The sequence below is a fragment of the Argiope bruennichi genome, chromosome 1 (assembly GCF_947563725.1).
Source record: "Argiope bruennichi chromosome 1, qqArgBrue1.1, whole genome shotgun sequence".
Taxonomy (NCBI): domain Eukaryota; kingdom Metazoa; phylum Arthropoda; class Arachnida; order Araneae; family Araneidae; genus Argiope; species Argiope bruennichi.
Window position 1 is genome coordinate 131,027,933 of NC_079151.1, and position 16,050 is coordinate 131,043,982.

The 16,050-nt window shown below is 28.8% G+C and overlaps 1 protein-coding gene across 5 annotated transcripts in view; it reads right to left on the reverse strand.

Moving 5' to 3' along the window:
• The window catches only part of LOC129977151 (zinc finger CW-type PWWP domain protein 1-like), a 49,933-nt gene that overhangs the window by 20,572 nt on the left and 13,311 nt on the right, over positions 1-16,050 (reverse strand). For 3 of the 5 annotated variants that reach the window (XM_056090539.1, XM_056090542.1, XM_056090537.1), the window contains exons 2-3: positions 5,757-5,931; positions 31-238 (exon numbers count right to left, since the gene is read on the reverse strand). In XM_056090539.1, coding sequence (XP_055946514.1) covers positions 31-238; positions 5,757-5,834 — 286 coding nt within the window. In that variant the 5' untranslated portion in view covers positions 5,835-5,931. Of the gene's footprint in view, positions 1-30; positions 239-2,534; positions 2,706-5,756; positions 5,932-10,148; positions 10,209-16,050 lie in introns of those variants that run through there. The other 2 variants (XM_056090540.1, XM_056090541.1) reach the window with 2 other exon arrangements.

Here is a 16,050-nt window from a genome sequence, read left to right on the forward strand (position 1 = left end):
GTATATCAAAGCTTCTCCAAAATAAGTTACCTGAAGTAAGCATTGAACAGTCCCATTCCATTGGTACTTCATGCGACTCACTGTATTTTAAGGACTTTCGCCATTTTTTACACTTGGTGCATTCAATAAAAATACCAAAGTTTTTACTACCATAATACCTCATCCACTTTAAATGCCTCTCACGTGAAGACTTTTTTGGTATCTTCTGATTTATTTCAGTCATCCTTTTTAAAATTACCTGAAGAGAAACAGTGTATATTGCTTCTAAATATATATTAAAGTATAAAATACAAGTGGATATTATTAAACATAATTAAAAGATAAAACACCGAAAAATTGCTGAAAATAATTTTAAGCGAAAATTATATAAATGTTCATGATATAAATTCTTCACTATTGATTTATATAGAAAAAGAAAATAATACAGTAGAATTCAATACCAAGTCTTTGAAGTTATTCTATTTCTAAATAAAAGAAACCTCAAATATGAAAAGGCATTGTTTAATTATATGAAATAATATCTGGCAATATTAATTCATTGTTTTAAATTAATAATAAAACAAATAAAGGGATCTGAAACAAATGTCAAGTGTCATTAAGTGAAAATTGAAAATATACTGAAAAAATGCGCCGTTATTATATAATTAGATTAACAAAACAAGATATTTTAGCACTATTTTTACTAGTGAAGTGCTATTTTCTCTAAACAACATTAACATAAGTAATATCAGCAAAAATTCAATACAGTTTGGAATAATTACAAGGCCTCAAGATAATTAATGGCCTCAAGATTTTATAGTTTTTAAATCCTCTAATTTCTGAGCAAATAAGTAATCAATAATTCAAAATACTTAAACATCAATAAACAAGAAAACTATTTCTACTCTCTACTTACATTTTTATCTTGTTATTTTTAAAAAAAAGATTTTTAAACACCATACTTTTATTAAATATGTAAAATAGCGTCAATGGGAAACACATATAAAAATTTCTGACTAAAACATCTTTTATCCGTAGAAAAATAATAACGTTAAAACAGCGTGAGAGGTTTCCCGAAACTTTTTCACATACTCGAATAAAATCGTTATCTCCCCCCCCCCACCACCTGCATACCGACATGGCCATGATTGCTCGACCCCCCCCCCCCTCTTTCCCAAAGCTCCATATATGAGAGTTTACACTTTTAACTTACATACATGCATATGAAAGCACAGGCTGACAAAATATCAAGCTTTCGAGAGATCTGGTTCTAAATCTGAAAAGGTTCTATACTTAAGATGATTAATATGGATATCAAAATTTATCAGGCTCTTTTCATCTTACAGTTATTAGACTAATTTCTATTTGAACAGATAAACTTCCTCTGAATGCATTTCCTTCAAATTTTGATAGAAATAAAGATTTGCCAAAATCTGAAGTTCGATTTTTTTTGAGGATTATAAAATTTTTATTTTGTATTCTTCATATACGAGAAAGTAAAGAATTGATAAATATTCTAGTTAGAAAATAATTTATATGGAAACAGAATTAAAAGCGTATCAAAATATCACGAAGTTTATTGTTCTAACTATTAATATTAAATAAATGAAAGAATAATTTGAAGGAAAAAAAATCTTCAATAAAAATAACTTGATAGAATGACCTAAAATGATTATTCAAAATATTTACATACTGTTGTATAATATGAAGAATTAAAAATTTAATCTGACAGATTAACAGCGACATTTGCAAGTCACTCTGAAAATCTTCTATCAAAAGGTTTAATAACTTCATTGTTCAAATCGTCTGCGAAAGGAACTTTACACAAAAACAAGAAATGAATGCGCGGGAAACATAAATCTGATTATATGATATAAAAAAAAAACTATATTTTAAAATAAAAAATTAAAAAGGAACCTATTTAGAAGAAAAAATAATTTTTCTACTTCCATTAAGTTTGACCGAAAGCAATTAATTAACATTACGCTTTGTTAATATTATGACAAACTGGCTTGATTCATCCATATTTATATCTAAGTTGCTGGCATTTAACAAGAATAAAGTTCCATTATTGGAATTTAATATTAAAAAGAAAGAAATGCCATTAGTTTTTAGAATTATTTCCTACCGTAATTTTGAAGAAATTTTGGTTCGTTGAGGTAGAAAAAATCGTTTGCATTTTCCGTAAATGCAGCAGATCGAAATTACTAATGTTATATAAACAATAGCAGAATCCGAAGCGCTTCTGTATGAAAGTTGCTTGAATTTACTCTTGGTGAGAAATCAAAAATATTTAAGCTCAGATTTTGATCAACGAAAGAAAAAGTAAATTTTATATTATAGCCCGGGATTGCCATTGAAGCATTTTACAGACAAATTCTAAACAGATAATATGAAAACGTAAACTATATAATATGCAAATTATGTATTTCCTACATTACAGAAAAGCATATTAATTTAGAATCCATTTATTCTTTAGAAATACATACTTAAAAAAAAAATAAGGAAATAAGGAAAAATAAGGACTCTAATTCTAATGCTGCTTCGCTACTTACCGTTACCGGTATTCAACCTCAACTGTTCGATTTGTTCTATTCTTCCAAAATCAGCACGCCAGAAAAACAGAATCCTTTCAATACCAGAAATTCTTGATTCTTGTGAAAATCAAAATCGGAACTACGAACACCGGAAATTAAGTTGATTCTGATACTTCTCAGAATTTATCCCTTTTATTAAATAAACAAAAGATTAGAAGTGCTTTTTTTTTTTAATATTTTTAATTTTGAAAAAGACATTTATTTAATATCGTTTATTTATTTTTTATCAGTTTTTTTTTTAACGTCTGGGTTAGAATTTATTTCCTTCGCCTATTTTTATTCATTCTTTTCTTTATTTCCCCCTCCCTATTTTTCTTTAAATTAAGTCTGGCCTTATATTATGATAACGTTATTATTTTTTTCACTCTACTATCGATGAATAATGAAGATGAACCCAGTGGATTGTGTGTTTACTTCTTTTTGCATTAATCATCGTATTGCGAAAGAAAATGAAGCATATACGATTGGTGAAAAGTTGTGAAGCCTAGCATTAAATATGTCATAGCTAAGAAATTTGGTAAGAAATATCAAAGGGAAAGTGATAATTATGTCACTTCCTATTAATGCTAATGAATGATGAATTGAGGCAATGGCCCAATTTCGAGAATTAGTGTCTGGATTAAAATATTCACCCTTTCAGTTCATGCAATTTTGTGAGTTTTCAGAGGCTACTGGTTACATACACCATTTTGAACATCTTGATTCGTTATGATTGGAATTCTACATTTCAAGAAGATGTGCTATTTATTATATAGTAAATCTCTTTCAGACTGAAGTATGGTTACAGAAAATATACTTGCACGTCTGGTGCAATCTTTATTATCTCACAAAGGTGCAATATTTTGAATAATTTTAATCGCATCCCAAGTAAACACATTGCTATCTATATTGCTATGCGCTTATAGTTAAATTTATATGAAATGTTCAGGTGATCCAAATTACGTGTTCACATCTCTATAGAGAATGCTATTTAGTCAATTTCTCCTAAATTTCATACATATGTTCGTCTGATTAATTTTTTTTTTTTTTTTGTTAGGGATGAAATAACACTGCCGAGCAGGCACATACAGTGGCTCAAAAAATTGAGAGTACACCTTACTTTCACTTCATAAATCCGACTTTCAATATAAATAACACATTACCGGGAAGTGCAAACATGATTTTATTTTTACGCATAACAAATGGTTTAATTTAGAGTAAAAATAAAGAAAAATCAACAAAAAATTTCTAAATTGAAAATTTTCAGAATCATTTTAAATAAACATGCGTAGAACTTTGCCTCAAAAAATTGAGAATACACCAATGAAATTTTTGCATATTGCAAAAATTTCATGCATAGAAATAAAGTGTCAGTATTTAATTGCATGTCTTTTAGCTCTTATAATGGCCTCTAAATGTCATGGTACCGATTTGACCCATTTTTTGTAGTATTTGAAGATATTTTACCCTATTCTTCTTGCACCACTTGTTTTAAATGGGTTTTGTTTCTAATTTTGTGTTTTTGAATCCCTTTTTCGGGTATGGCCCACGAATATTCAATGGCATTGATGTCGGGGTACTGTGGTGGTGTGTGTAACTGCTATTTACAATGAAAAAGACACCATATTTTGAAGTTACGTGTATTCTGTTTGGGGTCGTTGTCTTACTGGAAAATGAAATTTCTATCTAAACCTAAATTTTTAGCACTTTCCTTTAGATTGCTTTAAAGTAAACCGTATAATATATAATGCCATCTATAAAAATTAAATTTCCTACCCCGGATGAAGCCATGTAACCTCAAATCATCACAGAGTCACCATCATGTTTAACTGTAGGACGTAAATTTTTTGGATACAAAGCAGTATTAGCAGTATTATTTCTCCGTACAGTAAGATGGTTGTCACTGCCAAAAATGTTGAGGTTTTTTTCATTACTAAATATAGATTTCTTCCAAAGGTTATTGGTCTTCAATTGATGAGTTTTTGCAAACTTCAAATGCTTTTTCTGAATTTGCAAGCTGGTGAACGGTTTTTCTCTAACAATGTTACTTTTATATCCAGCTTGTTTAATGGCATTTAGCACAGTTTCAGCACTTACACTTCTGCCTATGATTTGAAAAGTTTCTGCAACAAGTTGGATGAACCATATGGTAGCAGCAACCTAAAGGAAAATTTGGGTTTAGATGGAAATTCCATTTCCCAGCAGGACAACGACCCCAAACAGAATGCACGTAACGTCAAAATATGATGTCTTTTTCATTGTAAACAACAGTTAGACACACCACTACAGTACCCTGACATTAATGCCATTGAATATTCGTGGGGGATACTCGAAAAAGTGGTTCAAAAATACAAAATTAGAAACAAAACCCATTTAAAACAAGTGGTGCAAGAAGAATGGGGTAAAATATCTTCAGATACCACCAAAAATGGGTCGAATCGGTACCATGACGTTTAGAGACCATTATAAGAGCCAAAAGACGTGCAATGTAAAATTGACACTTTGTTTCTATGCGTGATATTGCAAAAATTTCATTGGTGTATTCTCAATTTTTTGAGGCAAAATTCTGCGTATGTTTATTTAAAATGCTACTGCAAATTTTCAATTTAGAAATTTTTCGTTGATTTTTCTTTATTTTTACTCTAAATTAAACCATTTGTTATGTGTAAGAATAAAATCAAGTTTGCACTTCCCGTTAATGTGTTATTTATATTGAAAGTCGCATATATCAAGTGAACGTAAGGTGTACTCTCAATTTTTTGAGCCACTGTATTTCTTAACATGGCTAACGGTTGTTAATGTACATTCAAGATGGCCAACATTTCTGTTTCATTTTCTCTGATATTTCCAAGTTTTATTTTAGAAAAATTTATCCAACTGTTTTCGGATGCATCTAAAATCTTCAGAATAATTTAGATTCATTTTCGTTCCTTTATTTATTGCACAATATGCTAAAGTGAATGCAGAATACAAGGATGTGATTCATCCACCTTTGTCCTCTATTTTGGGGACTTCTCATCCTTCAATCCACCGCCTTTTAAGAAATCTGCAGTTAATTATATAAAAAGAACTATCTTAAATATAAAATGGCGAAAAATCTTTACAAAGCACGATTCAGCAGCAAAAAACTACAGAAAAGTTCTCAGCAAAATAAATAAATAAATCGTGACAAACAATCAAAAGAAACTGCAATGAAAATACCTGGCAAAGCAACCAAATAGCTGAGAAATACTCCTTTAAAAAAAACGAGGTCCCAAGTATCAAAAATGTCTTCCACATCTGAACGTTGTACACAAAATGAAGCTGCTTGTTGTCAATATGGCTGATGATCAAAAGCAAGCTATGAAACGCCTATTGAGTCATGCCAATGAAAGACCTAAAAAAAAAAAAAATTATCTGAGAAATGCTGAAATGGTCCATCACCGTTAAAGAAATATTTATTTAATATTATTAAAGAAATATTTATTAAATATGCTAGTGGGGCATATTTTATAATGGAGTACTGATTATCCTTTCATATTAGTTGTCCTACATACATTTGAATTTGTCTTGGACAGTATACTCCTTAAAGTGTTTTCAGGAAATTCATCCGATTTACTGATTTCTTACTTTTATAAATATTTTGAAATATAAACCAATTGGGCTGACGCTTTGATAATTTTTTTATGCACATTAAATAATTAATTCATACTTTTTTACGTTTTCTTTCGCGCGCTGTTCCGTGTCACCTTTTGGATTTAATCTTGTCTGTTGGTTAATCACATCCCAACGACTAAACAAAATTTAATGTTGAAAAACAAAACAAAAAGTCATTTTCGCATATTAGGTTTAAAAAAGGTTACATTTTTGTATTTTCCCATATTTTTTTAAAACGAAACTCACATTTTAACGAACATATAAGAAAGTATTTTGAAATGAATATAAAAAAACAAATTAGGTTACATTTTTGATAATTTTGTTTTTCGTATTGCGCTGTTTCGTGTAGCTTTTTGGATTTCTTATTTTTATCCTTTGGTAAATCACATCATTGTAGTAAAAACTATAGTTAAATATAAAACTAATATTAAGTACGTATTTCACTGCAGACGATTGACGAGCCTTTTAGATTTTCTCTTTAAAAAAAAAAAAAAAAAATCCATTTAATATTTTTCCGAGAAACACAAATCCAATAAATTAACGATATTTTGGAAAAATATTTTATAATAGTAACGAGTAGACGAGATTTGCGCTTTGGATTACTAAGTTCTACATTGGTATGTGTTCCATATTGTAACTAACATTGTACAACTTAAAACAACGCTTCTTTACTATATTTTAGAATAGTTTCATTTGTTTATTTTACTATCAGCCAAGAAGAATTAATTTCTCAAGCTATCATTATAAAAGATAAATAATAATAATAAAGCAACGCAAGTGCAATCTGCAAGTTAAGTTGGAAATGTTAATATTAAGTGTTTAATTACTCAGTTTACTGTTTAGAGAATTTTTTTATTGTTTGCTTTCACAAAAAGATCATTTAAATTTATTTTTCGAAAATAAGGGCGAAGCCCATTTCTATTTTCCGCATATATATATATATAATAATAATTTTGGAATCCTGTTGGCTAAATAATATATATTAATTAGCCTGCAGGATTCCAAAAATATATATTATTTAATTCCGTTTTATTCTCTCTCGGGGGGCAAACATGATTATTAACATGAAGGAAAAACACGCCACACAAGCATAAGTAAAGAAGAGCAAAGAGGGAGAAACAAATGATCACGTCTTATATAAAATTGGATTTCTGGCCATGCGCCATTGGAATACATGTGTTGACCTTTGACACCTTTTCAAGGGCACACCGAAGTATCACTCTCATTTGAAACGTAGTTCTGATGGCGCATTATTTTTACAGAAGAATTAATTAAACCGAAAGTGGAATTGGATCACGAAATAAAAGAATATTTTAGAATGAAGTTACGATGGGTTAAATTAAGATAAAAGCTTGGAAATTAATTTGTATTAAATTAAGAGTTAAAAATATCATTATATATATATATATATGCAAAACACTCATAATCATAAAATTTTTACAAATGGCAAATTTTACACCTCATGTTTGATTTAAAGCCATATTCATATTCTTCATACATAAGGTATCTAATCCCATCATACAGCAATAGCTAATTTCTAAATCGTTAAAGATAGACATGTACTTATTTAAACAATTGTATTATTCATTTTTATTTATTTTCTATGCTACACGAAGTTAGAAATTAATACATTTGAATATTTAATGTTGATTTTTTGAAATTCAACATCAGAATGATACCCTATGATAATTTCTCAACAAAAGTTTAATTTTCAAGAGTCATTTCGGTTAAAAATAAGAGGCGAATTTAATTGTTCTTTAAGAATGAGAAATAAGCAAAACATTGCATTTTAATTTGATAATAATCAGATATATAAAATAATGATAAATGATTTCGCCTTTATAGACTTTACTTAGCTAATATGATTGTTTTATTTCGAGTAACAATATAATGGTTTTTGTGACATAAATGTTTTGTTTTATTTCCATACAAGTATTTCAATTTTTGAATAAAAATTATCCATAAATACATCAATATTACAATTTTAAGAATTGAAATTTTTTGATAAGCAATACATTTTACAAAAAGTTTGCATGATTTAAAAAGATTTTACTCATAATATTTTCAATAGTGTTTTGTTTATTAAAATACTAGCAGCCATTGGCGACCAGCCGGTTAGCGCATCTTAATCTCTTTATCTTAATGCTCTTTAAAATTTTAATAATGAAATATTTTATGTAACTCCTATTTTAATAGCTTCTTCATTAAATTATTTTAAAACTTCAAATTTTGATAGTCATATAATTCACTCATAAAGGCCTTCAGTCATAACATAATATGTATCTCTCTAATTTTCTGTTAGCTGCCGTAGAATTTATGCCTTAAATTAATGTGGAAAGGATTAATCTAAAATTAATATAATATTTTTTACTAAAATAAAGCATTTTTTATAATATGATTACTGAAAACAGAGTCACTGAGTGTTTAAACTTTATTGGGCACTAAAGAATATCTTTCATAATTTATGTAATTTCTCAAGAATTTGTCAACAAAATTTTCTGAGATTCGTCATATGCAAATCGAATAACTAAGAATGTCTAATTTTAAATGCATCAAACACAAAGAAAATATACAGAATTGTTTAAAATAATCAATCGAAAACAAGTTTAAAAAAACTACTTATAAAAATCGATGTACTTAAAACTGTAAGCATATACAAAAACTATATAACTAACATAAATACAATTTAATTACAAAAGCACACAACTAACCTAAAAATAATTTAAATCAAGTCCGAATCCGTTGAAAATAGTTGTCAACAATCAGAACAAAATGCGCATGCATTAATTTTCAACGCCAGTTGGGGTAACGCTATGCAGATTAGAAACCTTTAATTTCCTTTATTCTGTTTTATTTTAATTCAAAAGTACTTCAGAATGAATCTGAAAGATCGATTCATTAACAATGTTTAATTTTAAATGCATCAAACAGTAAGAAAACAAACTGAATCGTTTGAAATAATCGGTCGAAAAATGTTAAGCCTAACCTCATTAGCGTAGGAAAAAAAAAAAACTAAAGCCTTACTTTTGGCGGTGGGGAAATCAAGATTTTTTGGCGGGAAAGTTAGTTTTAATTAATAATTAAAATTCTAATTAAAAATTTTAGAAAAAAGGGATCCCAGTCACACATTCCCGACCTCCAAGGTATACATGTACCAAATTTGGTACTGTAGGTCAAACGGTCTGGCCTATAGAGCGCCAACACACACACACACATTGAGCATTATAACAAATATAGATATAGATATTGATTAAAGAAAGTTTTTTTTTTTTTAAAAAAAGAACGAAAATAACAGAATTTATTTGATGGAAAATTAGAATAAAAAATTAACTAATTAAAATAAGGAAAATAATTAAATTTTCAGCAATATGAATAAGATAATTACTGATCTAGAACAAGGATGGATGTTTCGGAAATTGAAAATAGAAACTGAAAATTTGAATACTAGTTACAAAGTACGATATTAAAGGATGTTTTTCCCCTTTACTCTTAATATGAATTAAATTACGAGTTCTAAATTGCGGTCATCTAATATCAAATTATAATTTTATTCGTATAAATAAAAAAGGAACTAAAATTAGGATGGACACCACAAAATGGAGAATTTTGGCAAACCGTATAGTTATTACTAAAATTATAAATATCAGGGAAATCTATTAATTTCATATAAAATTACGTATGGAAAATTAAACGCAAATTACTATATTCAGCGAAAACAAAACATAATTGTAAAATTACTAGACCACAGCCACTTATAAATAATACACTATGAAACCACACAAAATGAAAAGCTGTTGCAAGAAAATAAGCAATAATAGCCTAATAAATAAAATAAAAATAGCACTCCTTTTAAAATAAAAGGAGTGTTGCATAAAAATTAAAAAAATAATTCAGTGTCAGCCAGACTGTATTAACTTTTCACCCACAAACCATAGCAATAAAAAAAAAAACACTTACATATTGGTAAAATGCTTAATCCATTTGAATTAGTGAATTGAAAATCACTTTCACCATCACACAGAGAAAATTGGGAAACAGATCCTTATAACAAAATATTTTCTTTACTGTAGAAAGTTTTTGAAGTTCCAATTAAGAAAAAACAATAACATGAATGAATTGCATAATTTTTTTCTGGAAAATGGTTTCATACGCAACAACAAAATCTACAAAAAAAAAATGTTCCTTTTTAATTAACTTTCTGAATTGTTTTTTGAAAAATTTAGGGAAAAATATATACCTATAATGAATAACAAATTTGAAATTCAGAAGCATTCTGTTTAAAGCACCTTCTCTGAGGTTCAATGTAAAAGCAAATTTAAAAATACAGAAAAAAAAAAAAAAAAAAAAACCTGCGAAAGAAGATATTAGTAATAACATCCGTTTTGAAGATTCCTATAACCTGTTTCCCAATTACAAAGAAAAAAAAAGAGAGAGAGAGAGAGATTAGCAATAACGTAGTATATCACATAATTCAGCAACAATAAAATATTCTCAGAAGTGGGAAAATGACTTACTTTCAGCAGAATATTTATTTTTTACATCAAACTGATTCTGGATTATAATTCTGGTGCAAAATTTTAAATCTAGTCTAATGTACATGTACCTCTCAATATTAATAAATCAAAATTTATACTTTCAATTTTTTTTTTTTTTGTAACTCGAGGTATAATGGACTTGACATTCAAAGAGAGAAGGAGAAAAAAAAAGTTGCGCTATTTTTTCTTTTCTTTTTTTTTTTTTCTTCTTATAAATAAAAGATGACCACTACAGCTGAAAATCACAAGAGTAATGTGAGTTAGGTTTTCATTAAGTTGCTTTTTTCATAGAATGCAAAAATAAAACTAGTTTCGCTGAAAAAAAAAAAAAAAAACTTTTGTAGAACATATATGTATATGGAGATTAATCGTCTGCACTGCAGATCCGAATGTTTACATAAAATAAATTTTATTAACATTCTAAAATTATTTTGACTTCCAACATGAAACGCTAAACGGAGTCTTAATCTAAAAACAATGAATTAACAAATATGACCAATAGATTATTACTGTAATACCATAAATTATGTAAGAAATCATTCTGATAAAAATTTTAAACTTTTAAAAAAAATTTTAATTATTAAAAAAATCGTGCTGATAAATTTTTTAAAGCAATATATTGATAAACATATCGTCGGCTTGGTTTTAAAAAAACCCACGTAAGTCGAAAAAAAAAATTAGGAAACATTAATAATTGTTTAAAATTCACACTAGGATAACTAATTAAAGTTTTTATAAATAAACGATAAACTAATTTAAGAAGATTTAAAAAAAATAATATTCCTAGATTTTTTTCCTAGTTAAAATCCAAGTAAATAGTATTTTCAGAACTTTGAAACGTGTCTATTATATAGAATTTAAAACAAGACAAGTAGTCGATTAGTTTGTTGATTCAAAATCTGATGTCTCGGAATTTCAAGACAATTCCAGGGTGTGTAGTGAGAAACTGCTGCAAGAATAAAGCACTTTTTAAGCACCTTAGCCTCCCCCCCCCCAAATATAAGCACCTTTTTATATTTATGAATACGTAAACCTGTAAATTTACTAAGCTTAGAATGTTTTCTTTGTAATAATGCATTGTTTAATTTCCAAAAACGTTTAAACTTTAACATGTATTTAAATGTGTAAAATATTAATTTTAAATATACTTTTAAATTTTAACTTTATTTTGGAAAAACTACAGAAAAGCAACATCTTCTGTTATAAAAAAAAAAAAAAATCAATTGCAAGACTTATTGGACGAAAATGAGAAAAAGAGTAGAAAAAGATGGAAAATATTTTGATTGATATATATTGGACAAATTTTTCTCAATAAAGTGAAAAAATGATCAAAATATATACAAGTACCTCATATTTTCCGCTCGTGGGATCAATCCTCATATTTTCCTTAAACAATAAAAAGATTAAATATATATTTACCTAGAATAACTAAAATAAATTCTTTACCGTATTTGAATTTCACTGAAGTTCGTTTTTCGAGTCGCATGACATAGTACGTATTTTTGCATTGCCCTTTCGGGATAATTTTTCTAATATTTCAACGAACAACTCGGCACATAGATAAAGAAGTGGAAAAAAGTTGTTATCTTAATACATGTAGTCACTCCTTAAAACGTTTTCTTTGCACTTCCCAGGTGCTTAAATCACTTTTAAGCACTTTTTAAGAACCGTTTTCCAAAATTATGCACTTTTTAAACGCTTTTCCTGACGCTACACACCCTGCGTCTCTGTTCAGCTGGCCACTCTGGTAATACCAAGAAGAGACAGGATAAACATCAACAATGAAAAAGTGTTTTAACATATAGTAACTTTTATTGCATGTTAAAATTTTATTAATTAGGCAAAAAAGAGATTTGAGCAATAACTTTATTGCCATCCTAAAGCGGAACCATATTATCATCACAGATACGATTTAGTACGTCCTCCGATCCTTCGCTTTAGAAATTAAGATTCGAAACAAAACATATTCCACGGCAGACCGTAAGTCATTCGCTTAGAGGTGGGATACACGTTGGAAAATTCTGTCTTTTAAGATAACTAAATTCTAAACATTATTGTATAAATGTAGTTCTTAAAATATGCCTACAGTCAAAAGTCGGTAATCGAGGCAGCCAGAATGTTGAAATTGATATATGTTTGCCATAATATTTTGTTAATATAAGTTTGCCATAATGGACTTTGAATGGGTCTTGTGGGGGCGCACCATCTTGCGTGTTCATTGTGATGTGAGGACAATTTTTCTGTCGAAGCGATAAAATAATAAAATTCCGAAGCATCCACTAAGCATTCATTTTAGAACCAATATGTCATTAGCTTTGAGACCATATTTACTTCAAAGAAATGTAAATCAACGATTAAAGATGATGTGAAGCCGCAGCACACTGTCACCTTGGAACATACAACATAATTTGTTGATGAGCGTGAATATTTATTTACGCCAGATCAAATACAGCAGTTATGTGCCTTTACAGCACACATTTTGAAGCCACACCATTCAGTAGTAACCTGCTAAGGCATTTTTGATCTGTCAATGAGAATCGAAGCAAATGTTTCCAACAATTCATTATAAACAGAAAGTAATTGTTGATAATGGGATATGCTAAACGAATAAAACTTCATGACATTTCTCATAACTCTTCTTATTATCCTAATGGCATGTGCAATTCCTATAATATTGCTTCTGAACTATTGCTACCATGTGGACTTGTTGCTTCCAGCTTCAACCTCTTGCAATCGAGTTGGTATTGCGGTCTCGTATGGGATGCGAATGTTCCTCTCTTTAAAATGCAAGATTATTTTCATTAGATTTGTAATTGCCAGAAAGCCTCATCGCAATTCTTTTACCTGCTAAAATGCTTAAAGTGCAGCAAAAGCATTGCTGCTTCATTGATAAAGAAAAATAACGTTCGATCCGATAAAATCAGCTTCATAATGGAATCTTCATTTGGCAGAAGAATACTTTATATGCTCCGCATGTTAAGAAATATGTGAAGTGCCTATTCCGCAGCGTCCTTTCAGCTCTTAGCAGAAAAAATATGAAGGTTTTTTTTTTTTTTTTTCCCACTTTCAGAAATCGAAATTGAATACTCAGGAAATCATTTTTAAGAAATTTGGGTGACAATTATCATGTAATTTCCCTTATCAGCGAGGTCTAATCACCTTCCGTTTAATTTTGAATCACTCTTCATACATCAGAATGTGTTATACTTTAAAAATGATACATGTCACAAAAACAAGATAACTTATTTCAAGATAATTTTGATTCCGAGAAGACAATACTTTTTTACAATCTGAAGTTAGATAGTTGTTGCAAGAGAAAATATTGAACACACATTTCAAGTAAAAAAAAATGAAAGACCTTTTATTGGTTCCGTAAAGATAATGTTTATATTTAATTTCAGTTGGATTGCTTAGCTTTCATTTCAGGACCATGATTCCGTCAAATTGTCAGACCTTAAAAACGTTATTTTAATTGTCTTACATATGATCTGTTCATTGTGTACATGAATTTTTCTAAAGGCGACCAATTCCATTATATCATAATTTTATTCAAAGATATCATAAATTGATTAAAGGCGTATATGTCCGATTCCTCTATCTTCCAAATTTGGCGATATTGTAAGTTTCATTTTTATCCGTCTTGTAAATAAGATAAATATTAAACAGAATCCTTCTTTAGCTTTCAACAATTGAAGACAATCGCATAATTCGATGAAACAATAAAAACAATTTGGGTTATATTCACAGCAATGAAAATATTGCTGTGAAATATATCGAATGAATGTTTTTTAAATATTTCAAACGATGAAAATTTTAATTGTACCGATTTCAAATTTGCGTCATTGAAAATACAATTTTGTTGTGTGGGTGATAGGAGGGGGGGGGGAGTTGAAAACGGAGTAAAAACCGTTTTTATTAGAGAAAATTTTCGGAACTCATCACGAAAGAATCTAGCTTCATTTTTAGTTAATTAAAATTTCAATTCCCATCCTTCATTTTTGCAAAATGATCTGTGTTCTGAGAATGTTTAATGATCTTGAAATATTCGAAATGAACCAAAAGACAGAAAATTAGTTTAATAATATAATATATCAATATAGGAGTCGCTCATCAATTTAATTTTCACCAAAGACATCTAAGAATTTTGAATGAACAATAAAGGCATCATCAACAAGAATTTAAATAAATATATAAGATTCTGTGAAAACACATAAAATTGCCAAAAGCCAATATTTACACTGCAGACTTTTCTTTCAGTCTCTGGATTGACATAAAATGGACCGTATAAATAAATTACTGTTGCTTTTCTTGATTACACAATAATTTATTTGATAGTGAAGATTGTGGTCTGGGTGAAATGACTTGAAGACACATATCGTCTTTTATGTGGTTTATTGATAACATCAACAACAAAAAGCACATGATTACGCCATAGTGTAGCAGGCCTAGAGAACTACACATAAAATTTCTCGGGAGAAACGAGATCACACTCTCCCTAGTACACAAGTCAAGTTCGCTTCTATTGGAAAAGAAAAAATATACTAACATCAACAGTGAGATCACGTGGTATTTATATGATTGGCAACTAGCTCCACCCAAGATGACCACGTGGTTAACTGAATTCCTAACAGACCGAAAACAGTGCTATTATTTAAATATACTTCTCACACTGCGGTAAGAAAAACTTTTGCGCATGCGTAGAGGTAAGATCGAGTGCATTTACATTCAGATTTTTATAAAGTGAAGGTTAAATTTTATAAATCTCCGTAATGCTTAATTTTTTAAATATTTTATAAGTTTCTTAATTAACTGTGATGATTTGGCTGCATTACGAAGTGAAGTTAATAACAAAGTCACTTATTGCAAGCACACAGATTAATTTTGGAGACTTTGCTTTTCTCATGGAGCTGCATGCTTATTTGTTGTATATATGCGAAAAAGGATAACTAAAAGCATCATATATATAAAGAACAACACAGAATATGGGACTTAAAAGATGATTATAATGAATGAAATCCAAAACAAAAATAATAATATATGTAAATATCTGTTTTTAACTAAATACAATATTTGGTATGTATTTACAACTGCACTATTGATATAATCTGTTGTTGTTTCTAATGGCATTTGTCATAGACAAGTCCACTGACTTCATAATTTTTTTAATCTATAAATATACACAAATCTAGCAATAACAAAGTACTACCAGGTTCAACTAGTATGTTGTAAAATTGTGTAATGGGATGTGGCAGCAACGTTACACAATATAGTGAACATAGAGTAGTGGCTAAAATTACAGAAGCCTTTTGGGAAAATGCATTTTG